Here is a 26,011-nt window from a genome sequence, read left to right on the forward strand (position 1 = left end):
CTCATCTTATGTGTTGGATTATACTTGTTTCAAGCCATGGCACCTATGGAATCGAAATACTATGGGTGGTTTAGAGTTGGCTAATACTAGCAGGCTTTTGGTTAAGCGAGCCAGACACAAGTCTGTCAGCCAAATATCGATGGTAGTTAATCCGTTTCGAGCACCTCCATTAAATCGCTAGCAGTAGTAGGTACCCGGGTTACAAGACATTGTATTTAGCTAACTTTATTAATTATAAAGGAAGATTAAATGTTATAAACAAAAACTTCATTCAATATTATTAATGTTTATTTCATATACACTATGATGCAAAATACAGAGTACAATTAATACAAAACAGTGAACATATAATAGATTCCACTTTTTATCTCACGGATATGGAAAACATGTTTCAGTGGCAGATTCAGGGGCAGGGGAGAGAAAGCTGGTCCGTCCTCCCTACCCATAATTTTATTAAAAATTGAAAAAATATGATGAAAAGAACAATGCATTAAGGTCTCTTTTACTTCAGTAATATTTCACTATTTTAATTGTCTGGCTATCTCATGTTTCATATGTTTTGTTGTTAAACAAAAATAATTAAATTGAATTGAATTTTCCATCTGAGAATGCCATTTCCAGCCATCTAGAAGGCGTGGACCCTCCATCTATCAAACTGACTCTCTGGGCGGGCCCCCTCTATTTCGAATTCCTGGATCCGCCACTGTGTTTTAATAAACTCCAGTTCTAAAAACCTTTATCATAATAATATATGTTGTTATACTTTTACAGTGGTATTAAATATAAATGATAATGTAATTAATATAACACAAACTACAAATATATTTTGATATACAATTGAAAATCACAAAAAGTAAATTGATACATTAGTTACGTAAATAATTTGTTTTGTTTTGTTCTATAAAACGAGAAAAAATTTATTACCACAAGTATTATTCTTATTTTTTTGTGTCTGTTTGTGGATACGCAGTCCGCACCGTAGATGTACAATTATCCCCCAGTCTCCCCCCGAGTCGCATGATTCTCCCGGAAAATTCCAGATTTTAGCACTCCCGCAAATTACTAAACCTAACTAAAACACTTTACTGAAAATTTAGAATGTTTTTATTTACTACTGTATTATAATATTACTATAGTTTAGCTGGTCATCAATATTTTATGCGCGGCAAAATACAATTACCGTAAAACCTTGAATAGAAGCCCTTATCTGTTCTTTTTTTTTGCAAACTTTGGATGGGTTTCTTTTCAAGGGCTACTTTTACAAACTAAGAGGAGGGGGGCCTTCAATTTCAGATGGGCTTCTTCTCGAGATTAAGCCCATTTGGCTTCTATTTGAGGTTTTATGGTATGTCTATAGTTATATAGAACCAGATGTGCTTCCAATTATTCATTGAATGACTAAACATCGATATGATGACTGGTAACCCCCTGGTCTCCCCTCCCCTCCCCTTCCAGCTGCTAAATCTCATGATCAACTTGATCTCAAGACCATCATGATCTCAAAACTGGCTTTTAACACTGTCCTTTTTGACACCACCCCCATGGTGGCCACTTTTTAAAATCTGAAACAAACAGCAAGCCCCCTCCCCCACACACCCCATAAAAACACATAATTGTTCATTGCACTGATTTTATTTACATAGAACTCTTTATTATAGACACCTACAATTCGACACCAGTGTCGTAGTACCCATGTGCTCTCCCTGGCTACAACCAGGGGCCTTGAGAGGTTCATCAACATTTTTTTTCACCACAAATCAGCATAGCAGCAGTGCATATTTGAGGAGCAAATTGTGTACAAAAACATGAAAAATAAGTTTATGTTACACCAGGGTTCTATTAGACACAACTCCTTATGTTTATTAGAGCACTAATAAGCCTTAGCCAGAGCGCCTTACACCTCTTTGGGCATTTTTAAAAACGGGTAATTTCCTTCTGAACACGTTATTAATGAAAAGTGCAACTAATATAAACACGGTAACGCGAGCATTGGTAGGTGAGTGGAGCATATAATGACGATTACCTACGGAAGTTGAAGTTCACCTTACCTCACCTGTGAGCTACAGCGCATGCTGCGAAAGATCTGATCACACCGTAACAGTATTAAAAAAATTATGGTAAAGCCTAAAGCATGTCATCCTTTTGGTTACGTTTTTTTTTTCTTCGGCCCGACTAATTTCCCGCGAACAAACGATCGAACCAATGAAGAGGTCAATTTGGGTCACCGACGGGTCATGACTAACACATATTGCCCTACAGCTAAAAAGTGTACCACAAAACAGGTGTTTTCTGAATGCAATTCTAACCATGTTTTTGTTTTCGGCCCGTTTCTGCTGTGGAAAAAACACATGTTTTTTATTAACCGTTTAAAAAAATAACTGTTTCTTTGCTCAACAGAAAAAGGCCCTTTGTTACGCAACTCTTTCACACACCCTAACTGATGATACTGTCTGTTACAAAGATAGTACTGTTAATGCAACACCTACCCAACTCTACCAGTAGTTGTTTAAAAAAAAAAAACTTTTTAATAGTAAATATATCTAAAATTCTATACAAGGAATATCATACATTGGTAGTCTTCTTTACAAACACATAAACACATTTAATTAAGTACATAATTTTACCAGTTCTACCGGATAGTATATAACCAGTGGCGTATCAAGGGGGTGCGTGGGGTTCCCCCAAAAAAGCTTGCACCAATTCCCACCCCCCAACCACTGGGAATATTCAAAGGAAAAACATTACACTCAAGTAGGTTAGAATTATCTTATTCTGCACACTAGTTCCCATTCACATAACATCAACTTCACAAGCTGCTTCAGCCCACACTTTGAGGTTCCTAGATACACCTCGATCAGTATCACAATACACTTGATGAGTATTATAATATTGTATTTATACAAATTTATATAAAGGCTGACATACCTGTAACCATTTGTGCTGCAACATAAACAGAACTTTGATTTTGTTCTTAATTTTTGAATAATAATCAAATTCTTAAAAAGGTATTTACCAACAATATATTTCACATCATTTCTATAACAAATAATAATTATAAATATAAAATAAAAACAACTGTCATGAAATATATTTTATGGAAACAAGACTGTCTAGTCAAGAGCAGCCAGAATCTAATATACTCAGTGACTAAATTTATTATTTTTATATATTAAATAATGCAATATTAATTTAGTATGGTTACTGATATACTGTATATGGGAACAAAGAAAGAATTAACAGGTTCCGCTATCAAAATGTTTTATTTTTCGAAAATAAAACAAAGAGTTGTGTTCACACATTAATTTGTATCTATAAATTACAAATGATACAAAAGATATGTAAGGTGGATCAAGGTTTAAAAAAATATATAGGTTATTTTAGAATCATTATGTAAAAAACAATCAAGGAAAGAAAAGGTTAAATAGGTCAGTTAAGAAATAAAAGTATAAAATATTGCACATTATGGCATTAAAACCTTCAATGATGAACCACCATTGTTAATTAACACATTTGAAAGAGGAGGTTCTGCGATCTGGGTCAAGTGTTTTGGAAAAAAAGAAAATAGAATTTACCGTAACTGTAAAATGGGGATTCACTCAAAAAAAGGGGAAATTGGGCAGACCGTTAAAGCTGCACCACTCTCCTACGTTACTGAAATCTAAAAATAGTATGTAAATTGTTATTACTGGATATCATATGTTATTTATATTAACACTTGTTAAATTAATATGGTTTATTAAAATGTATATGTTTACGATTGCAGCCTACTGTTTTTCCGTATTATCTTCTGATGTATCCTCACCTCACCATGTCTGTCTTTGTCATCCACAGAATCCGACGCTATTTCCACTGTCGATTTTTCATTTGAGAGTGAGTTATGATGTTCTTCTAAAACTGGTGAGTTCAGTTGTCTTTCTGCAGCTGTTGAGTTTTATTGTTTCTCTAGAACTGGTGAGATTTGACATTCATCTGCGGTTAGTGAGTTCTGATGTTTTTGTAGAATGGGGAGTTCTGTAGTTTCTCTGCAGCTGGTGAGTTCCGATGTTCCTCTGCATCTGGTGAGTTTTGACGTTCCTTTGCAGCTGGTGAGTTTTGATGATCCTCTTTAACTGCTGAGGTCCGATACTTCTTTGCAGCTATTGATTTATGATGATGCAATGTTGAGTTCTGAAGTTCTGCCACAGAGGATTTTACGGTTTTCCTCTAAAGCTGGTGATTCCTTGTGTTCTTTTATAGTTCTGTTCTTTGTGTAGTTCTGTATTCACCTGATGCTTTTAAATTATGTTGTTCTGGGTCTGGAATTATAAGATCATGTTTTTGTTCGACTGGTGATTCTTGACTGTCACCTGTGACTGCAGTTGTTCCGATATTCTCAGCAGCACACTCGGCTGTTGGAGAAGCTTTTGAAGGTGGTTTTTGTGGAGCTCGAGAGCCACGAAAGAAACGGGAAAACAGACCTGGTCTAGGTTCTTCTGCTACTGGATCAGTTGCCTTTGAAGTTCCTACTGCACGAAGTAAGCTCTCTAAAGAGAAAGAAAAAATCTTAGTATTGGCATTACAAGGCTTTTATTATTATTTATTACTGCTTTTGAACTTAATATCAACATAACTTGACTTCTCTTATATACTGTATACAAAAATGAAAAATAATGATAAAGAGTCCAGTTCAGACAAAAAGCATTTTCTAATATTAAAGATCTTAAAAACATATCTTTCCAAAAATCACAATCTTTATCTTTATATCTTAGTTTTGTTAAATCGTCCAAAGATTGTAATTTGAGATTTCTTAGTTGCATATCTTTCTGTAAACTAGGTAACAGACTAATTTGATGCTTGCCAACTCTACCACGTTTAGCTGCCATTGGTTGTACAGCATGCTAGGGCAAGAGCTTTCAACAGTCTGAAAAATAAAGCCCAGACAAACTGCTTGCAACATGATTACCTATGGATATAAGATGTACAAAATACAACAACCTCTGCTTTATACCATCATTATAGGTCGGATGCAAATAAAAATAAAAGGTTATGTTTTACCTAAATAATAAACAAAACAAAATACAGGGTCTCCCTCTGATAGACACATTCCTCGAGGTTTATTTACAGCCCGTCATGTGACATAAAGTGGCTATTACTATGGAGAATTTACAGTGCGATCAGTGTTAAAGTATTAGAAAGGGTAATGCTTTGGTTGCGAAAACAACCGCCCACCATTAACGCGAGAAGTAACTGGCATGGAAAGGCACTGTGATTGTTCAAAATAGTGTTTATATACTTATTCTAGAGTTCAATGTACTTTGTATGCTTTGGAATTTATTTGACCCTTCGTAAACCTTAGCTAGCCTAGTATTTGTAGCGTGTCAAAATCACAGTTCGTGAATCGAAGTATCTCGTGGACACCTAAACAGACCGTAGATAGGCAGGGGCCTAGGCCTTTCTCAAAAAAAATCTCAATGTTTGTGGGTCATATCTTTTGGAGCATTAGCAAACTATTATGGCAAATCTCTCAATTTTAATTTCCAATCAATTTGGTATAGTTACTGGCATTCCAACCAAAACATTATTCAACATCAAATTATGAGCTTTACAGCGGGAACGCTCTGAAGGAGCCACGTGTTTTCCTATTATTGAGCGTTACTCGCACTGCCTGATTACAATTGATACCCAATACGTCACATGACTAACCTAGGGAAATGTGTCTCTTACGGAACATTTTTAGGACTGGGGTTCCCATGGTCTTTAGCAACTTTGGTCTCTAATTAAAATAATAAAGATAAAATATAAATAAATATAAACATATTTTAATTTGGGATCACAGAAGTCGTCGTCTTTAAATGGAGGTGGTCTTTAATTGGAGGGGTCCTTAATTACAGGGAGACCTGTAAAAATATAAATGCTTTATCATTCGCATTACCTTGGTTTTGTGTTGCTGCATCACAGTTAATGAGTTGTTTATTTCGCAAATTGAGTATCGACATTGCAATGATTTCGGCATTATTCCGTTGATATCCTCCTGATGTTACCATGACAATGGGGATTTTCCGACTCTTGGCTGCCTGGAATACATACTCATCGCGTTCAACAATACCCTACAGAAACAAAGAAAGTCAAAGGTAGCGAATGTTATACTAATCTATAAACGATTTAATTTTAATGAATATCAATTATAAAACGCTTTTAATTGGAAATAAATCTGGAATAGAAGTAGAAACTTGGTTTAGAACATGACTTCTAATCGCAATGTTCTAAGTTCAAATCCCACAGAAATTCTCATGGATTTATATTGGATTTCTTGGTGTTAAAAACTCAAAAAGGATAAGACACTAGTTGGTCCTTCTGGTGGCAAATTGGACATTTCACAAGAAAAATAAATCCTGTGCTGTCTGCATTCCTTAAAGTGTACGTGGGTAATTACAGCACATGTCTAAATATGGCCGTGATGACATAACATCATGACACAATATTGTTTGAAGGTTTGCATGGCGAAGTAATAATAATAAATTGTATGCTTGTGATACACCGCGGTATATAGTTCTGAAAATGAAAAGAACTGCTGTTTTGTTGCGGATGTCTCAACATTTCAATTGAGTTGCTTCAATCAGCATCAAGGAGAATAATATCTGCAGAGAGTCCAAACAGGGAAATATTTATATGACTGGGGAGGTGAGAACTTGCTGCTGATTGGTGGAAAACTAAACAATAGCTGACATAATGACATACATCTTGACCATATGGCCAACAACAGTTTTTTGTCAAATAATATTTGATATAGATGCTGGAAAGAACTTAGAGGGGAGGGGGTATATTTTGTATTTTGCAGTGTTAAATATTAAATGACTTACCCTTGGTGTTATGGAAAGTGCCCCTAGATTATCACCCCTCAGTACATCCGTACCTGCATTGTAAACAATAACATCAGGCGTGAACTCCTTAAGTGCAGCTTCTAAGTTCCTACATAAAAAACAAAGACAAAAAAAAAATTGATTTTAATTGGGTGTACTACATTTTGGCTAAATTACATACGTTTGTAGATACTCGAAGTTAAGCAGACAAATTTGTATAAATCTTCATAAATCTTATTACAATAGAACTCTTTTGGAACCAAAAAAATGTCCCCTTAATAAGGGTGTTCCCTGAATAGGGTTACCCCTAAAAAAAGTCGCTATTATTATTACCACCCCTATTCAGGGGACACTAACCAAAATCATAAAATTGTCCCCTAAATAGGTTTTTTGCTATGTTTTCGTTTTATGACATTTATAATTTTGTCATGGTATTTCATGGGTGTTTGACCAGACAACAGCTGTATATATTTTTATATCCGTCAAAGTAAACATTGACTTCAACAAAATATATGATATGTTAATATTAGATTTTCTTTTAAAATCGATTGTGAACAATAATTTTATTGATATGCTCATACTGAATTAAATACATCCATTATTCTAAGCCAACGTTATTGTTGAGTCCAGGTTAAAATTAAAGTTTTCGTCACTATTGTAAGTCATTTGTTGTATTACTATTTTTTTACTCAAAGAAGTCAAAGCAGATGTTTGCGTGAAAACAATATAGTTGATGAAGCAGACTTATTCTGTATTGATTCTGAATTCCTTAAAGTCCAATTAAAATGGTAAATTCTAGTTACTTTCAAAATGTTATAAAACAATAAAGAATTATATAATAAACAAATCTGTGACTTTCCTTTTATTTTTAGATAACGCATTTTTCTGAAAAACAAGTTTTAAATCACCTATTTTTATGGATTCTGTTGTCCTAAGCCCCGCCTTCTGAATTTGACCCACATTTTACCTTTTTTAATTAAATCATATTGCTTCGCTCAGCCTTTGCGGATATAAAATATAATTAGACCAGTGCCAGGGCTGTAGTTTATTATGTTAGTAAAAGATTGTATTGTCCCATGCTAAATACCAAAAAAATCATTAAAATATTTTTTGAAATTAACTTGCCCATTTTGAAGTAAAACTTGAACATAGAAATTAGTGTATTTAAAAAATGTCTACCCATCAGTTTACAGCGAAAAATGATAGAAACACTACCAGTCACTGGAAGTGTTTTATTATTTTTATTATAATTTTTTGGTTTAAAAATCAAGGTACACATTTTTTAATAATTTGTAATAAGTTAATAATCTGTATGCTATTGCAATATGAACAAGTTTATTTCAAAAATTATATTTTTATGATTTTTTTTTACATTAGCAAGGGACAATACATCTTTAATATAAATTACAATGTGTAACTAATACTGCACAGGTGCAGATCTAGGGAAAAAAATAGATAGGTAGGGCCATGTGACTATCCTATGTAGAGTACGTGTGTATGTGTTTACAAAAAAATCGTAATTGTATTTTGGTATGGTACAACACATTTTTATATTATTAATTACAGACTCAATTTTATATTTATGTCAGTCAGTATGTAATACTTGGCATTTAAAAGTAGATTTATTAGGTCAATTTACCCACAGGATTAATACCATCTTTATTTAAACAACTGATAAAATATGGATGCCTATCCCAGGTGATGTATTCATTACTTGAGTGATGACAATGACATAGTGACAATGATGACACCTACTCAAAGTACACTACCGGTGCACAAGGAAGTTTTATCTAGCTTAATATCAGTTCATAACAGATCAAAACAATTTAACACAAATTCGAAGATATAGTCAGTGGCGTATTTATAGGCAGTGCAGTCAGTCAGTGCAAAGCACAAGGGCCATTGGGTTCAGTAGACGCAAAGATCTAAAAATATAACTTTAAAAATTCCTACTTAAAACTTTCCCTTTAATAATAGGCTTGTTAGGTTTTAGAGGCCATAACCATATTCATAACAATTTACCTATTAAATGTCCCCAAACACTGCAATTAGGATGACTTTAAAAAAAAAATTTAAAAAAAAAATGCCTTCAACAGCTTCGGTACGATGCACAAAACTACTTTTTGAAAACATATTTCTAAAGCAATTGAAATATTGGCACGCACATTTTTGTTTGATTGGCCTATTTTTAGGTTGGTTCAACTATAATTGACATATTTTTTTTTTTATCACGTCAGGTCGTCATACTTCATGAGCATGTTATACTTGACTGAAATCATATCACTTATTGTTCTACTGTTTTCAATATTATTATATTGTTTGAGTGACAGCCGGAGTTATCGATTGTTGTAAACAGTCTTTAAATTGTGAATTTTACAGTTAGAAATATTTCATTTACTTTCTACAAAACAAATTGATATTTCCTCCTTGGTTTTGAGTATAAAAATTACAACCTTATATCAAAATATACAAATGCTGTCAAAACCGTACAATGAAGTTAAAATGGTCATTATTTCCTTCATTGTATGAAAACGTTTGAATCTTCAATCTTGAAAAATAAAAAGGATAAGCATGTTTGCTGCCCTCAATGTTGATGCCTGTCATTCAACAAGCCGAGATTATGTTTGAGCCGATAATATACAACATCCGGCAACAAAGATAATTATTACAAAACGTTCTCAAATGTCAAAAACATGGAACATCCCAAACAAACAGCGATTCCGTGACCGCTTGCACGAACTATAATGCATGGTGAGTCATCATGTTTGAATGAAAGATGAATAATCATGAATAATTCATGAGCAGTGGGAGGAATGAAATCATAGCTAAAATAAGCACCTGTGTAGGAGTTTGAATGACTAACATTTCAAAGCACAGACATAAGATTTTAAAGATCTTCCATATAAATTCAAAAATGTCATAAAAGTATTTAATGGCAGAAAATGGGTTTAAAATAGAAAAATCGTTAAAGAAAAACAGCAAAACAGGATTTATAGCAAATTCTTTATTTTTAGGAAATTAACATGTTGTACATATTTAATACCAATGTTTCCAATCAGGTACTATTCTACATTTATAGTTGTTGTTCTTGAGAAAGAATTTTGTTGCAGATTATTTTTAAGTAATTGTAAAAAAATAAACAACCACTTCTGGATCTCAGGGATAAAGTTAATGTTGGTTTTCGTAGGCCTACTTTTCTCTTAAACCACTCAATACTTGTTTTTTAAATATCTAAGTCATGCCTATGTTCCTACACCAAATCTTAATACTGACATTTTATACAAAATGTTTAGTCATCAATTTGACACGAATTTCTAAGTAACCTACATGTAAAGAATAGTAGTGTGTGTAGAAAATTAATACAAATAATCTAAAAATCATATGTATATTTATATTGTATATGTTTGTGTATTTTATATTTTTCACATTGTAATGTAACTTTTCCACGTCCGAGAATTTTATACAAAATGTTTAGTCATCAATTTGCCACTAATTTCTAAGCAACCTACATGTAAACAATAGAAGTGTGTGGAGAAAGTTAATAAAAATTCTAAAAATCATATGTATACTTATATCTATGTGTTTATGAATTTTATTTTAGAACGGTGTAATGTAACTTTCCAACCTAGAATAAAATAAATCTTGAGGAAGAAAGCAAATGACTTACAAAGATGTATTGTCCCAGGCAAAATACCAAAAAAGTAATAAAAATCATTTTTGAAATTAACTTGACGATTTTGAAGTAACATAAAAATTATCATCTTGAACATAGAAATTAGTGTATATAAAAATTTTCACTGGAAGTATTTTACTATATTTATTATAATTATCCGGCTTAAAAATCAAGGTACATATATTTTTTTAACTTCAATAATTTCTACGATCAAGTGAAGTGAATGTATGTTACTACAAAATGAGCAAAGTTAATTTCAAAAATTATTTTTTATGATTTTTCATCATTTTAAAGGGACAATAATTCTTTAACCTGTCTGGATTAATCAAATTTTCTTTGACAAACAACTGTCCTATTTTAGTCATGATGTGCCTGTATTTGTTCATGATATGACATCATCATTACCATATTTAGGCATGACACAGGTTTTTGTCAAATAAAATTTGATAGTGTGAACTTGGCTTTAATTATAGAGGTCATACTGAAGGTCATACCTGATTATGGATTTTAAATATGTATTATACGGTAATATCAAACAAATAATTGATAAGGAGAGCACTAATAATTGATGGGAAAATGGAAGAGAGAAAGGAAGACAGAGGAAGAGGTGGAGAGATGGTGTAGCAAAGTGAGAAGCAGGCAAATTAGGAGGCAGTTTTGTTCTGTAGTGGATGAACAATAGTTGATTATGATGACAATAAGAATTTCTAAAAATATGAATAGAATAAAATGGGAAACTTATCTTAATATTCTCGTTTTGTATTAATGAATATGTATGTACAGTATGTATACATGATACTGTACATGATAATTTTATTGTCTGAATAAAACGAAATTCCCCACCACTATAAATACAAAGCATAAAAACAGTCTATAAAACAAAACTATGATAATAATAATAATATAAATAATAATAATAATAATAATAATAATAATAATAATAATAATAATATGTTAGTAATACAGTATTACACATTAAATAATTATACAAAATTTAGTTTACCTGCTAACTTGGTCAAGGTAGAATGGGTCTTCAAGATACATCTCCAATTCTACTTTACGATGAATAGCTCCTGAAAATTAAGAAACGACAGAGTGGTAAGGTGCCTTGACTCTAGAATAGGTCATGGGTTCGAATCTAAGAATAACCACATAGTGGTCTCCATGGACAGCAACAGTAAGTACTCTCCCCACTTTTAGGCTAGAACGATGCTTTATACAAGTCTGTTATTAAGGCCTAGAGAGTGGACGTTTTTTTTGGTTGAGAGGAAAAATCCTGCAGTGACAGGAATTGAACCAAGGATCCTGGGATTAGTCGGCAAGCACCTTTACCACTAAACTATTCAACTCAGATATTAGTCTTTTTTGAAATTTATTGATGCATAATTTTTGTAGAAATGCGCGTTTTAATTTTCATTTTCTATAGGAACAATTTCATATTCTTATCTCTTGCAGTGGTTATGACAGTAGTTGATCAGGAAGTCAGATCTGGAATATTACTAAATCATAAATATTCATAAACCTACATTTAGTAAATCAGAAATATTCATAAAATTAGGTTTAGTATTTATAAATCATGAATATTTATAAGCCTATGTTTAGTAAATCATAAGTATTCATAAACCTACGTTTAGTAATTCATAAATATTCAAAAAAATTATGTTTAGTATTTATAAAGCATGAATATTCATAAGCCTGTTTAGTAAATCACTCCTAAGCCTATGTTTAGTAAATCATAAATATTCATAAACCTACGTTTAGCGAACCCATCATGAGGATATATATGGCGGTTATAGGCATCCATGATGTACACTCGGTCGTCCCCCATAAAATCCCGCTCGTGTCCGTTACCCTGGTGTGCATCTAGGTCTACTATCATTGCTTTGCTAACACCTTCCATCCTTTGCAGTAAAAACTATCAAAAAAAGAAAAAAATTATTTATTTATGTGAAAATAAATCTTCAAAAACCATTCTTGCAATCACTGTATTTATATGCTTTTACTAAACAATCACAGGTGTAACTCTTTAGGTTTAAATGAATAAAAACAATTCCCACAAGAGAGAGTAAAAAAAATTGCCTCCAACCCATATTACGATATTATTTTATAAGACCAACCAATGGCGTATATCCAATCAATCTGGTAATAACATAAAAAGCACCTTTTGCAGATATGAAGCGATGCACCCCACATACTTAAGCACCTCACAACCCACAGACATATTGAGGGTGTGCATGTTCCCACTCCAAAAAAAAAAAAAAACTTGCAACCCATAAATTAAGAAATTTACATGTTACCTTGATGGTTAGTGTAATATCTGCATAGGCACAGAAGCCTCCCCCACGGTCCCCTGAGCTATGATGGAAGCCTCCTCCTACATTGATTGCCCATCCGCGTTCCATAGCTAGTTTACCAGCCTACAAAAAAAAATAATCCCATTATAAATTATTAAGTGCACTTACATTGAGTCATTAGTGCATCAAGAGAATTGCGTTCGGACCTAGAGGGCATTTGAGAGCTGTCATGACAAAATGAGTCTTGCGATACAAGACATGAAAAATTAATTAAACAGCTCACTATACAAGCTTTATTTTGGTCTATGAATCATATTCTTAGGTTGGGTAAAACTGGAGTAATATCATTTTTAAGATTAGATGTCTAGAAACATACTTTAAGAGAAAATCGCCTTTTAAAGATAAACAACTGATAAATGTTGTGTTGGTTTTGCTATCAATTCTGAAAAGGAGCTTTAGAAAATGTGCCTCAAAACATGTTTATCTTCAAGGTAACTTAATTCATAACTTTTGCTACTATGAAATATATATACTGTTATATATATATATACTTTTTATCAGAAAAATTTGAAAAAATTTTTTTGTCAAAATATCACTTCAGATACATTTTCGTGTATACATTAAAATAACATAAGACTCATTTGTCACATCATCTCAAGTTTAGTCAATTTTCTCATGCACTATTAATATCTCCTTTGGGTCTCTGTTTCTTGAATTTCTTCCAAATCTCAAAGGATTTTTTCTAGTTTAACATAAAAAATCTTACCAAAATGGTACCACCAGTCTGTAGACGACAAGGACGCAACACCTTTCTTTGTACAAGAAAATTAGGTAGCATAGCAACGGGTGGAACCTCTGTAATACTGGCTACATTGACACTCCACTAAAGTCAAAAAGAAAAAAAATACGCTATGTTGAATGACTTCTAGCATAGAAAACAATGATGACGATGATGATGAACTCTTAAAGTCAGGCTCCCGAGGAAAAAAATGTTTTGATATGTTGTAGAACTGATTTTTCTAAGACAGAAAAAAGTTGTTTGACGAAAAACTGGGGAACGGTGAATGAGATACAGATTTTTTTATATTTAAAAACTGGGGGAAAAAGGGGCGTAACTGCCCATTTTTACACCTTATTCCCCCACTTTTTAAATATTAAAAAATCTGTATCTCATTCACCGTTCCCCAGTTTTTCGTCAAACAACTTTTTTCTGTCTTAGAAAAATCAGTTCTACAACATATCAAAACATTTTTTTCCTCCGGAGTCTGACTTTAGCACTATGCTCAGACACGAGTTATGCTGGCGTAACGTTAATCGAGTGGTTTTAACTTGTACGCTGCATAGCGAACGCGAGTATTAACGCGCAATCACTGGCATAGTAGCATACTGTACGCCACTGAGTTACGACAGTAATGCATCCATGACTTTGAACTCGGCAAGAATTTGACCAATCACAATATCCTAGATGCAAACAGGAAATAAAATGTGCAAATACGAAAACAAATATTACATTTAATCGCCCAGTCTGGATATCTCGCTAGTTACACCGTGGATTAACGTATACCTGGTATTAGATACGCCTGGCATATCTCTTAAGTTTGAACTTAGTCTAATTTACAGCATATGAGAAAATATGTATAATATAAACATTGAAATGCAATGGTACAAACATAGATGATACATATACAGGTATTGTCATGTTATTAATAAACATTCTACTTCAGGTGATTAAAGGAACATCTACTGTAAATACAAAAGTCAAGGTTAAACATTTCGAAATAATTAACATCATAAAAAGATTCCAAAATTTGAAGGTAATATGGTATTATTACAGTATATTGTGTATTATCAATTGCTGTTTGATCTCTAGGCGCATTACATAATTACGTCGGCCATTGCAGCAACCGCAATAGAGCACATACACAGCTGTCGAGGGAAATGTAAATGTAGTATAGTATTCATTAATGAATGAAGGGGAATGAGCTGTTAAGAGCCCATCGTAGTATTCCAATATTTTATTAGCTAGCAAATGAAATTTAAGCCTATCAGGTACATGCTTATATATTGGCTGTATTCGACAGGTTTGTTTAGTTGACAACGATATTTCGTTGAGTATTATTTTCATTTGGCTCGTTCGTAACAAAGTTAATTGAAAATGAAAATTAACGTAAACCATAGTGCATTTTTGCAATAAATTATTCATGTGACCAAAACAAACATGGCCAATTGGTCAGTTTAACAAAAACATTTGCGTTTTATATAATTTAGATTAAATTTCAAAAAATAATTATTATTTACCCACAAAAAAATAATTGTAGACTAAACAGAATTCAAAAACTGCATGAAAACACTTTTATACGAAAAATCCATACTGTCACAAGCTGAAGCAACCTTGATTACATTAGCATGTATCACAGTAACTACACAGACATAATATTTTGCCGCGTATTTACCAGTTTTTATTCGTCTGGTCATTTTCTAAGTAGGATTTTACCAATGAGCAGGCAGGCGTGGTTTAACGAGAAACCTGTCGAATACGGCCGTTCTCTTGATAGCGTGGGGAGAGCATGATTTGCAAAAGGACACAAGCAAATACAAAGGGAGCCACCAGTGTTGAAACGTACAGTCGCAACCGATGGGCCATATTTTCTTCCACTTAACTTAAAGACATCTGTTGTTTCTATATTATTTCAAATTGAAAAGAGAATGAGGATGTGTCATTGACTACTAAGGTGTTCATGCATGAAGCCAACTGTTCCATTTTCTTTTTGAGGGGTGTTCTCACTTGAAAGTGAATAAGCAATTGATCAGGTTGTAAATTATAATACGTGATGACACATGTTTTTTATGAGCAAAAGATTCTGAGTTGCAAATTGAGCTGTGACAAAGCTTAAAACTTTTTTCTTTGCTTTTCTATTTTTTTAACGATAATACTTTCTCCCGTGGGAAAATCTAAAAAACTTTCCAAAATCCAATTGGTTTATTAAATTGTCAACTTCCAATGAGACACAGATCAAAGTAAATTTACCTTTTTTTTCTCTAGGAAATCCAAACGTTAATTACCATAAAAATAAGATAATTCAATCAAATTACCAATCAACAAATCAATTTTTCAACCAAGCTGTCAATTCAGTGGTGGATCCAAGCCCTAAACTACAGTACCTCAGCCCCACTGAGATAAGAAAATTTATGATTATGGCACCTGAAGATGGCTGGAAAGAGCACTCCCAGACTTAAATTTGAATATCTATACCATTTTTTTTTTTTTGTTCTTCATTTCTTTTTATAATTTTGAAATAATTATGGGGGGGGGGGGGTTGGAGGGAGCACCCTTGAAACCACCACTGCAATTTGGAATTCACTGTTATAATAAAAATAAATATTAATGATTCTGATTATCTTCTTTATTTAAGATTAGGATTATTATGTTAGTTACAGTGTAATAATGAATAATTATATTATGTGAGATGTTAATGTGTTGTATTACATTCCACAAACTCTATGATATAACATATTAATACTGAATAAACAATACACAACAGCCTCTCCCACCACACTTATACATAAATTCAGCACCAAACAATTTTATTCAAAACCAAAAAGGTACCCATACTATAAGTAGATGGATCTCCACAGATTACATAAATTTTTCAATTCAGACAAGATTTTTTTGTATACGGTATGTTGTTTAGTGAACCCACAACCTGCCAATGATGATGATTTCGAATCAAAATAACATTTAATTTTTGGCAACTTAGCGCACCCGCCGACACGAAAAATCTTTATTTTTAGTACGCCCTCTGCTGCCTTGAAACCCCAAAAATAACATGTATTTTTTCCTAATTATATAAACTTAAAGCATTTATTTATCCATTCCACTACTAAACTGTTTACATTCACCAATAAAATGTTATTTTTATTTTCCCCTCTGGATATTTTTGGCAAAATTATTTGCTAAATAAGAAAACAAAATTTGGCTTTTATATTTTTTTTTCAACAATAAAATATTATTTTTATTATCCCCTCTGGATATTTTTGGCAAAACTCTTTGCTAAATAAGAAAACAAAATTTGGTTTTTATTTTTTTTTTCAACAATAAAATATTATTTTTATTTTCCCCTCTGGATATTTTTGGCAAAATTATTTGCTAAATAAGAAAAAAAAATTTGGCTTTAATTTTTTCTCCGCCATCCACTGATGATCTTAAAAAAAAAACAAATTTGCGAAACAAGGTACAAAAAGTCTTGCTTTTAAATATTGCATTTCTTTCCTTTTCATGAAGTGAATTTTTTATCCCTGATTTGTCACATGGTCCACAAGCTAAGGTGTTCCGTTGTAGGCACAGTAACCGTTACATGTCTTGCACTTTGCAGTGCGGTTTGACCAGAATTTTAAACAGTAAGTACATACAAATTTTAATAAGCAACAAATTAATAACCAGTATGATTATTTTATTATATTAAATATATAATTATCCCTGGTAATTGGGTACACTATTCATGTCATGGAAAATATGCAGCCTCCCAAATTCTTCAGAGCAGTGTTTCATTTATGCAGCTGGCAGAGGTGGATTCAATGAAAATTTGAAAAAAAAAAAAAAAAAAAAAAATGGTGATACAGAAAATTACTTTGAAATTTAAGTCTGAGAGGAGCGTGTCAATTCAAGCCTTCTAGAGGTGCCATAAAATTTCATACCCGACCCCTATCCATGTGGTGGGGCTGATGTAATCTGGACACCCATCTGCAAAAATTCTCCTGGATCCCCCTGGGTATCTTGTCAATGTTGCAACATTTTTTTTTTTATGACTTGGAATTTAAACCATAAAAGTGCCTGTTAAATGGTAAACTACATTTAGATTATATTTAAAAATATAATTAAACATTATAATAGTTAAGTTGAACTAAAGGATACTTAATTTAAATTGCTAAAACTTAAAAGTTTTTTCATGTTAGTTTAACTTCAGTTATTTAGCTTTTTACTTAAACATAGTGTCACTCTATTTACTGCTTAGACCATAAATTGTCTAGTAATCCAATAAATTATATCCGTGGTTTAAAAGTCTGTTGATCAGTGAAAATGTTATTTTTCAAACTTGCCTCTTGAAAGTTGGCATTTGTAATTTTGAATATAAACGAGGAAATTACAGTTCAATAGTAATTGAAATGTTGAAGGGCTTAATCCAAATGTTACCACCAGAGACAGTATATCTTTAAAAACATGTCAACTACATGTACACCAAGACATTTTAATGACAAAATCTGAATTAAACAAAACATAAAAAAACATTTTTTTTTACATAAACATGCACACAAAAAATAAGGCACAAGACTGGTTGGGAGCAGCATGCATTAATGGATGGAAATTAAAGATATTTGTACCTCAGGCAAGCCGTCTGTTAGATTATCCTGTAGAAACAAAAAAGGTTAAACGTTAAAGAAGAGAATACCCCTAAGATTACTGGGTAATAATAGTGCTAGTGGTTGTGGATATGGTACTACTCAGTGGTGTAACAATTATGTGCTCCTGTGTAGCGGTCCGCAGACCCCCCCCCCTCCACCAACCCATGGGGATGGTGGGGGGGGGGCGGTCTAGCAGACTGACCCAAAAGAGCTTTGTTGATTCTGTACATAACAACATGTGTCTCCGACATTGATTGTAGTATATATATATCATACTGTAAAACCTCGATTTGAAGCCCACTGGGCTTAATCTTGAGATGAAGCCTATCTCGAACTGAAGCCCCCCCCTCCCACCTTTTTAGTTTGAAAAATTAGCCTCGAAAAGAAGCCTATCTCAAAAACAAACCCATGGGCTTCTTTTCAAGATAGCATGGGCTTCTTTTCAAGATATTACAGTCACATACACTGTACATGAATTTCAGAAAACAAAATAAATTAAGTACAAGCTTTGTTTTTTTTTTTTAAGTAATTTGGGTGATTTAATGCCAGTTAAATATACTCCATGATACAGATTGATGTTACAGTGGCCTTATTTATTGTCTTACAGTACAAATTCACAAAATTTACAGCATTCATTTTGAAAAGCTGCCCCCCCCCCACCTCCTTTTTACTTTGCAAAAGTAGTCTCAAAAAGAAGCCCATCTTGAAAAGGAGCCCATCTCAAAAAGAAGCTCATCCAAAGTTGGCAAAGAAAAGAAGAAGCCCAGGGCTTCAATTCGAGGTTTTACGGTATTATCTCCAGTGGCAGATTAAGTTGTGTATTCTGGGGGTGTCAATTCCGGCAATCTAGAGGTGCCATAATCAAAAATGTTCAATACCTCAGCCTGTGTCACTGAGATGTATCGACATTCCATCTGTGAAAGTACCAGGTACTCCATGGCTCCCCTCTATTTCAAATTCCTGGATCTGCCAAGTAATACTATTATTTATCTTGTCATTTAAAACATTTAGAATACAACGAAAATGAAAAAAAAAAACAAGCATCTAAAATTAGCGCCCGGGTCCCAAAAAGGGCACCCGGTCTCAGAAAGCCACCGACAGTACAGGGCCTGTGGCTCCAGCAATACACCACTGAGCGCTACTCTACTAAACACAGGTAACAAGTAAATTAAAGTGAAAATCAAACATGAACGGAAATTATACACACACTGTGTTTGGACAAGTACTGTAAATACAAAAATTAACTTCTCTTCTGCATGTTTTCAAAAAAGCGAAAAAATGCTTCTTCTTTTATCAATTCAAATTTTGGCATTAGTCAGTGTAATATTAAAAGCCAAAAATTGTATTTATTTTTTACCAACTGTAACCAGTTCCAAAAACTAGGTCAGCATATTTTTGTTCCATTTTGAAATAAATGGTGCGATGCACTTTAAGTCTTAAAATTTGTGAAGCATTGAAAGTACATAGTGTTATAAAGCATGTAAAAACAAAAAATCAACCTTGACAGGATTTGAACCCGGCCCTCTGGAATAGGAAGACAGGCACCTTAACCACAAAGCTACAGGTCCATTGTATACAAAACTAAGTATAACCAAGAAGCTACCTATATATTCATATATGAATAGACGTATAGTAATGTTCCACAATACAGTAAGTCTGGGCGATAGGGAATGTTTACGACTGGGCTATTGTACTTGAACAGTGCGTCGAACGTGCTCTAAGGATCCTGGTAATTGTACTAATTTGCGGTTTCCTGCATTTTGAAAATTAATGACTTGTGGTTAATAGTATACAATACATTGTTGGTACCAAAATAGATTAAGGAATGTCAGAATGGTCATTATTTTGATTGTTTACTCTAAACATTAAAGAATTTTCAATAAAGCACCTGAAACACTATTATACAACAAAGAAATTTAAGCTACTAACTAAACATATGTTCAAAGCTTAAGCTACTAACTAAACATATGTTCAAAGCCATTATATCAGGAGGGGGGTCTAAATTTTGTGCAATAAATATTCTTGTTAGTATTAAACCTGACTACCAACTCATTATTACAGTGCACTACTTTCAGTACCAGCAGCGTAGCAAAGTGGTGACATGCCCCAGTGCAGGGTAATTGCCAGGCCCTAGAACGCAACTGATCGGACCCAAAGATAGAGCCTTGGTGGGGTCTACTGAGGCGAAAATGTTAATGCTCTTCATTCTAGTATTGCTTTAAACAGATACAGCATTGTTATGAGCATAAATATCTATAAAATATTCGAAAACATATTCAAGGATATTAAGAACAAAATGTAGTCAAAAGTAGTATATATTTTTATCGTTTAGGGACTATTGGGAATTTTGTGAGTCTCTAAGTATAATAAACATTAGTACAATCAATGACCTGATTGCAGTGAAGTAAAACGTAGGCATTAATGAAGTATGACAACCTGAAGTGATTCAAAAACCTGCACAATATAGTTTAATCAAACACAATACTATTTTAATAATGCGCGTGCCAATATTTTTAATTGCTTTAGAAATACCGTATGTTTACAAAAAGTATTTTAGCGCATCGTACCGTAGAATGAAGTATACGTAAGGTTATTTTCTTCAATTAGGTATACGTATGTTTCCTACCACGGTACGATGCACTAAAATACTTTTTAAAAGCATATTTCTATTAAAAGCAATTGAAATATCGGCATGCACGTTTTTGTTTGGGAAAGACCTAAGCCTATTTTAAAGTTCAACTATATTGAGCACGTTTTTGAATCACGTCGGGTCATCATGCATCATGAACACGTTTTACTTCACTGAAATCAGGTCATTAATTGTTCTATTGTTGTTAATATCCAAAATGTTTTTGAATATTTTTATAAATATTTTGCTCGTGACAATGCAAATTTTAGAATGTACGAGCATTAAGAGTTTCGCTAGAAGTAAACTCCACCAAGGCCCTGTCTCTGTGTCCAATCAGGTGCCTTTTAAGGTCCGGCAATTACCTTGCACTGGGGCTCGTCACCAACTCACTGATGCCAGTGGTTATGCCACACAGATAGAATACATTATAAGAAACAAGTTCTGCTATGGACCAAGGAGTGGTGCCAGGATTTCAATCTTTAATCTGTTGGGTGTGAACATCACCCAAGCGGAAACGTCAAAGAGTGCACGCAAGACTGACCGAGCTGCTTATTTCAAGACCCAAGTAAAACTTCAGGTTGGGAACAAAACCCAATGCCAATAAACTAAATCCAATATTGCAATAATTTGCATATCACATCTGTGTGAAAGGAATGTCAAATTAAAATAGTATGTTTTTCATGGTTTTATGGGCTATACACAACAGACCATTCAACTTTTGGCGGACCACTTACATTTACTACTACAGATGACTAATTAAAAAAAATAGCCTGTGTGTGGATACTCTTGTTATGAGGTCAAAGGTTATACATCCTTGGCCTAAGGGGTCCTGGGTATATATATCACTTGGGTTTGAATCCTGATGGAGGCATACATTTTCTAAAAAAAAATATCATCTTTATTTAGGAGCAGTGGTGTATCAAGAGGTACATAAGTCACTCCTGCATTGAAAATTTTGGAAGCAAAACAATCACGTTCAAGTAGTTAAAAATCACCTTATTTTGCGAACTAGCTTCACTCACTTAATTATCGAGCACACCTCCCCACCAACTCCAACTTCGCATCATCCTCCATTCAACACCCCTTCCCCTCCCCCATTTCAAGTCTCCTAGGTACAGGTATGCCATTGATTATTACCCTTCAAATGGCCAATCTGAAAATTTAAGACTTTTGTAAAAAGTCTAAAAATAAAAATAAAATGTTTTGATTTGTGACTCATCGGAAGTTGACTTGGATCATTTTAAATTGCATTCCGATAACCTAATTCTGTGTTCACGAAGAAGTCTACACAACTAGGCGTGTGCAACGGATCGTTTTAAGATTGCCACCAACACTAGAAGACGTCATTAGGGCTCACGTAAAGCAAAAATGATTATCATTGACAGCTTTTGACAGTCAAATGTCAGCCGATGCAGTGTCTTTAAACGTAGAAACTATGATTTACCTCTCTGTTTACATTTATGGTATTTAAGGCTAGTAGTTTCTGTATACAATGAAAAATCAATCAAAGCAATAAATATGAACTCACTCGTAGACTTTTAAGGTACCGCTTGGTATGAGCAACCCGCAAATCCTTTTCAGAGGGTTCTACAGGTCGCACCGTGTTTTCATCACTTAACATTCCCGCATCTAAAATAAATAAATCAAAAATTTGATTTAATATTACATTTTCATTTTGCTTCTTGTGTATACCAAATTTTGCTCGTGTTTACCAAATTGTCTTTCATTTCCTATTTTAATGTTTTAACTATTAACTTGACCTTAAGGAAGAACAATGTAAAAGTTGATTAAAAGTATCCAGAATAAAGGAAGATTTCTATCTATCTATCTAATATTAGAAGGCCCATGAAGAATATGAGATAATGAGACATTAACAAAGGGAAAATATCAATAGTAACTTTATTGTTTTTTTATATATATATTTTTTTCATCTAACTTTTAGCTCTAAAAGCAATGCAGGCACAAATTGGTCTTTTATACAGAAACAGACAAAAACTCATTACATATCAAAGATAAAGTGTACAACATTTCATAACATATTCTGTGAATTTGATTTGTTTTCTCCGAATTGTTTAGAATAAATAATTTAATACCATGTACAGTACATTCGTTAACCAACGACGTTTTCTTCCACAAGGCCGTAATAATAACTTAATTTAAATATCTTTAAAGAAATGCTTAATTTTTAGGATAGATTTGATTTTTTTTTTTAAACTTGTAAAGCAATATAGTAAGAAATCCTTTAAGAAAAATTGTTTTATACACTTTTGAAAAATTGTACAAGAATTTACAATACAATATTTATTAGATAACAATTTTATAACAGTGGCATACGTTAGACAATATTTAACGTCAACGGTGCATCCAAAGATAAACAACATATTATCAAATTCAACAAAAATATAAAATGAAATTCTTAACTAAATAGAAAGAGATTTGTATAATTGCTCATACCATGGAATAACATACCAAGTAGCTATATAACATTACTCCTTATAATCTACATCATACGACTCCTCACTTTATTCTTCAACTTAAAATAAAATAAGGAGTCGCATGATGCAAATTATTAAATAGTATAAGATGTAAAAGCCATTTAAATTTTTAATTAATTCATAGTGCAATGATCACTTTACAAGATGTTTAGTAAGTGAACATTTCACTATAAAATTTCTGGATCATCATAAAAAAAATAGGACATCAAATACAGTAACATATTGAATCCAGGTTCCTTTTAAAAATAACAATATAGTAATAGGATTGTCATTATATTAAATTATACTTTAAATTTTTAGATTATTATTTATTAAAAATTCACTATTTACATCAGGGCTGAAACTGACAGATAGTGTGTCGTTTTTAAAGAATACCAATGGAATAACAGAAAGCAGATCGGTTACAAAATTAAAATACATTGAAACAAATTACATGCGCCTTACAGAATTACAGTACAGCCAGTAACTTGAATGCTTACCTTTTAGAAATCCAAAGACTTTCCCCCATTTGCCAGAATCAAATGGGTGAAGCTTCTCCAGGCCGAGAAAGCCAATGTTGTACTCAGGGGAATAGATAATTGGCCATTTATTATCACTTACGTTAAAATACAATTTGGTTTCATGAACCTCTTCCTTCTCTTGTTCCGAATCCCTAAAAAAAAACGAGCATACAGCCACTCAATTTATTGGTTAACCTAAAAAGACTGCTAGTTAAGACAGTAATCATACTGTGTTCACTGATGGTCAGCTTGGTGTGTGGCGTAGTCAAAAGTGTGTGAGGCAGTCGCACTAATTAGGGTATTTAATCAGCAATGAGTGTTAGTCAGCCTACAGTACTTAAAGCCAGGGACCACTAAGAATTCAGGGCATACAGATATTATTTCTGGTCCCTGACTTTACCGGTATTGGACTATTTCTCTGGGTGTTTGGGATATTGTCACATAACATCCATCACTTCGAACGAAATTTACACTGTAAAAAGGCCAATTTCCGCGCAGGTTTTGTCGAAAATTAGGTCTCGGCCTATCTCAATGTATTATGCAATAGTTGCGATTATGTGCACCTATTTTGATAGAAATTTGAAGCTTGATGTATCCCAGCGCAATTAAAAAATACTAATACTACGGATGGGCTAAGTAAGTCAAATTTTGTTTAAAGTCACGCACAGAGGCCTAGACTAGCCTACACCATATCCAGCCTTTGAAGTTAACAAACCCTTCATTTCTCTACTTAAAATTCCTGTCCTAGGCCCTATTCTCTATCTCAACCAATATTACTGTATCATGATGAGAACAACTTGATCTGTGCTGGGTAAAAAGGTCTTCTGAATGACTAGCCAGACAGAGATAGTATACAAAACCGATAGAGGGCGCTATAAATTGGCAATACAAACATCGCGATAGAAAATAGTGCCCCAACGGAGATAGGATATCCAATGTATTAATTGGGTATTTCGCGGAAGTATACAACAATTTAACCGAATTACTTCCAGATAACACTCCAGAAATGATTTCTGGACCAAGTTATTGGCTTTTTAAGCGCGCGAATTGACTTAGTAGAAGTTTTTTTTAGTACAACCAATGTTTCGTCGATTTTCAATAATAAAAGGATACCTTCATTAGTTTTTTGGTTAACATGTTTGTTTTCTTCAGTTTTTAAACTATAAAGATAAGTAAGTTTTAAATAATATTTGTGTGCATATTAATTGAAATAGATGGCATAAAATTCTATTGTCTTATCACGTACCGCAGTTAGGCACGGCTCGTACGAATAGAGGGCGCCCTCATTAATTTGCGGCGGCTACACGCGATGTTGACACCGTGTTGTCTGAGGCCTGCAATTAGGCCTAGAGTTATGCGATTCAATATAATTTATTATACGTAGAATCTATAAGTTGATAAAAATTATTAAATCGAATATAAATATACTAAAATACTAAATTATAATCGTTAGTAATTGTCAAGTATTATTTCAACATGGCCTAAAATGCTACATATTACTGTAAGGGACACACTTCTTGTATAATAATAAAAACAATTAGGAATTAACTCCAGCAAAAAACATATTTAAAATAGCAATATCTCCGCTAATATTTGTCCGATTTACATAATTTTTGTTTTAAAATGCTTCATTCAGTTATGTCTTTCTATTAAAAATAAACAAAAAAATATTTGGGACATTTCAATTTTTTTTGTCTCTAGCTAACAGAGAGAGATAGCCTAGGGCTAGGCCTAACCTAGGCCTAGCCCTAGGGCTAAAAAAAAAAGAACACAGCCACCCATAAAAGAAATGTAAACATAATATGATTTTATTTTGTTTAGCATGCTTATGCACAGATTAGAGCTAGTTCCTCTAGACCTACACTAAATTTGACTAAGCTAGCCCTAGCCCTACTCTTTCATACACACTTCCTACGTACGTAGGCCCCGTCTAACGCTTTGTTTGCGCTACTTCACAGTAGCTAGACTAGTGGTAGTACTCGTCCTTGGCCTAGATTAGCCTCTCCAAAACACACAAAAATACAAAAGCAACGGCCGTTATTCAACATTATTTATGATCAAAGACATCTTATACATTCATACAACCTTTCATGCTGCTTCGGATTGACTGTGTCTTGCGTTAAATCTTTGTTTTCTTTTGATGATGTTGCGTCTTCATTTTCCTCCTTTGAGCCTGCCATA

General features: G+C 33.2%; 1 protein-coding gene across 2 annotated transcripts; it reads right to left on the reverse strand.

The window, feature by feature from the left end:
• Positions 1-2,991: 2,991 nt before the first annotated feature.
• LOC117125266 (histone deacetylase 11-like) lies at positions 2,992-26,011 on the reverse strand. Of its 2 annotated transcripts, XM_033271735.1 has the most exons (11): positions 25,916-26,011; positions 23,810-23,982; positions 22,364-22,464; positions 18,186-18,212; positions 13,573-13,689; positions 12,810-12,929; positions 12,268-12,427; positions 11,516-11,585; positions 6,840-6,948; positions 5,912-6,086; positions 2,992-4,523 (listed from the first exon to the last, which is right to left on the reverse strand). In XM_033271735.1, the coding sequence occupies exons 1-11, from the start codon at positions 26,008-26,010 to the stop codon at positions 4,231-4,233; spliced, it is 1,440 nt and encodes a 479-aa protein (XP_033127626.1). In that variant the 5' UTR covers position 26,011; the 3' UTR covers positions 2,992-4,230. The 2 variants fall into 2 exon arrangements, with proteins under 2 accessions (XP_033127626.1, XP_033127627.1); XM_033271736.1 differs by lacking the exon at positions 18,186-18,212.

The sequence above is a fragment of the Anneissia japonica genome, unplaced genomic scaffold (genome assembly GCF_011630105.1).
Source record: "Anneissia japonica isolate Jap-2015-1 unplaced genomic scaffold, ASM1163010v1 scaffold690_len516080_cov150, whole genome shotgun sequence".
NCBI lineage: Eukaryota > Metazoa > Echinodermata > Crinoidea > Comatulida > Comatulidae > Anneissia > Anneissia japonica.

Bases quoted from the DNA above. Each gene is read 5' to 3' on its own strand.
- LOC117125266 (XM_033271735.1), bottom strand. From the start codon at position 26,010: ATGGCAGGCTCAAAGGAGGAAAATGAAGACGCAACATCATCAAAAGAA. The intron at 12,930-13,572 runs GTAAGATTTTTT...TTTTTTTTGTAG, and splicing joins AGACTGGTGGTACCATTTTG to GCTGGTAAACTAGCTATGGA. The intron at 6,949-11,515 runs GTAAACTAAATT...TTTTTTATGTAG, and splicing joins TACCTTGACCAAGTTAGCAG to GAACTTAGAAGCTGCACTTA.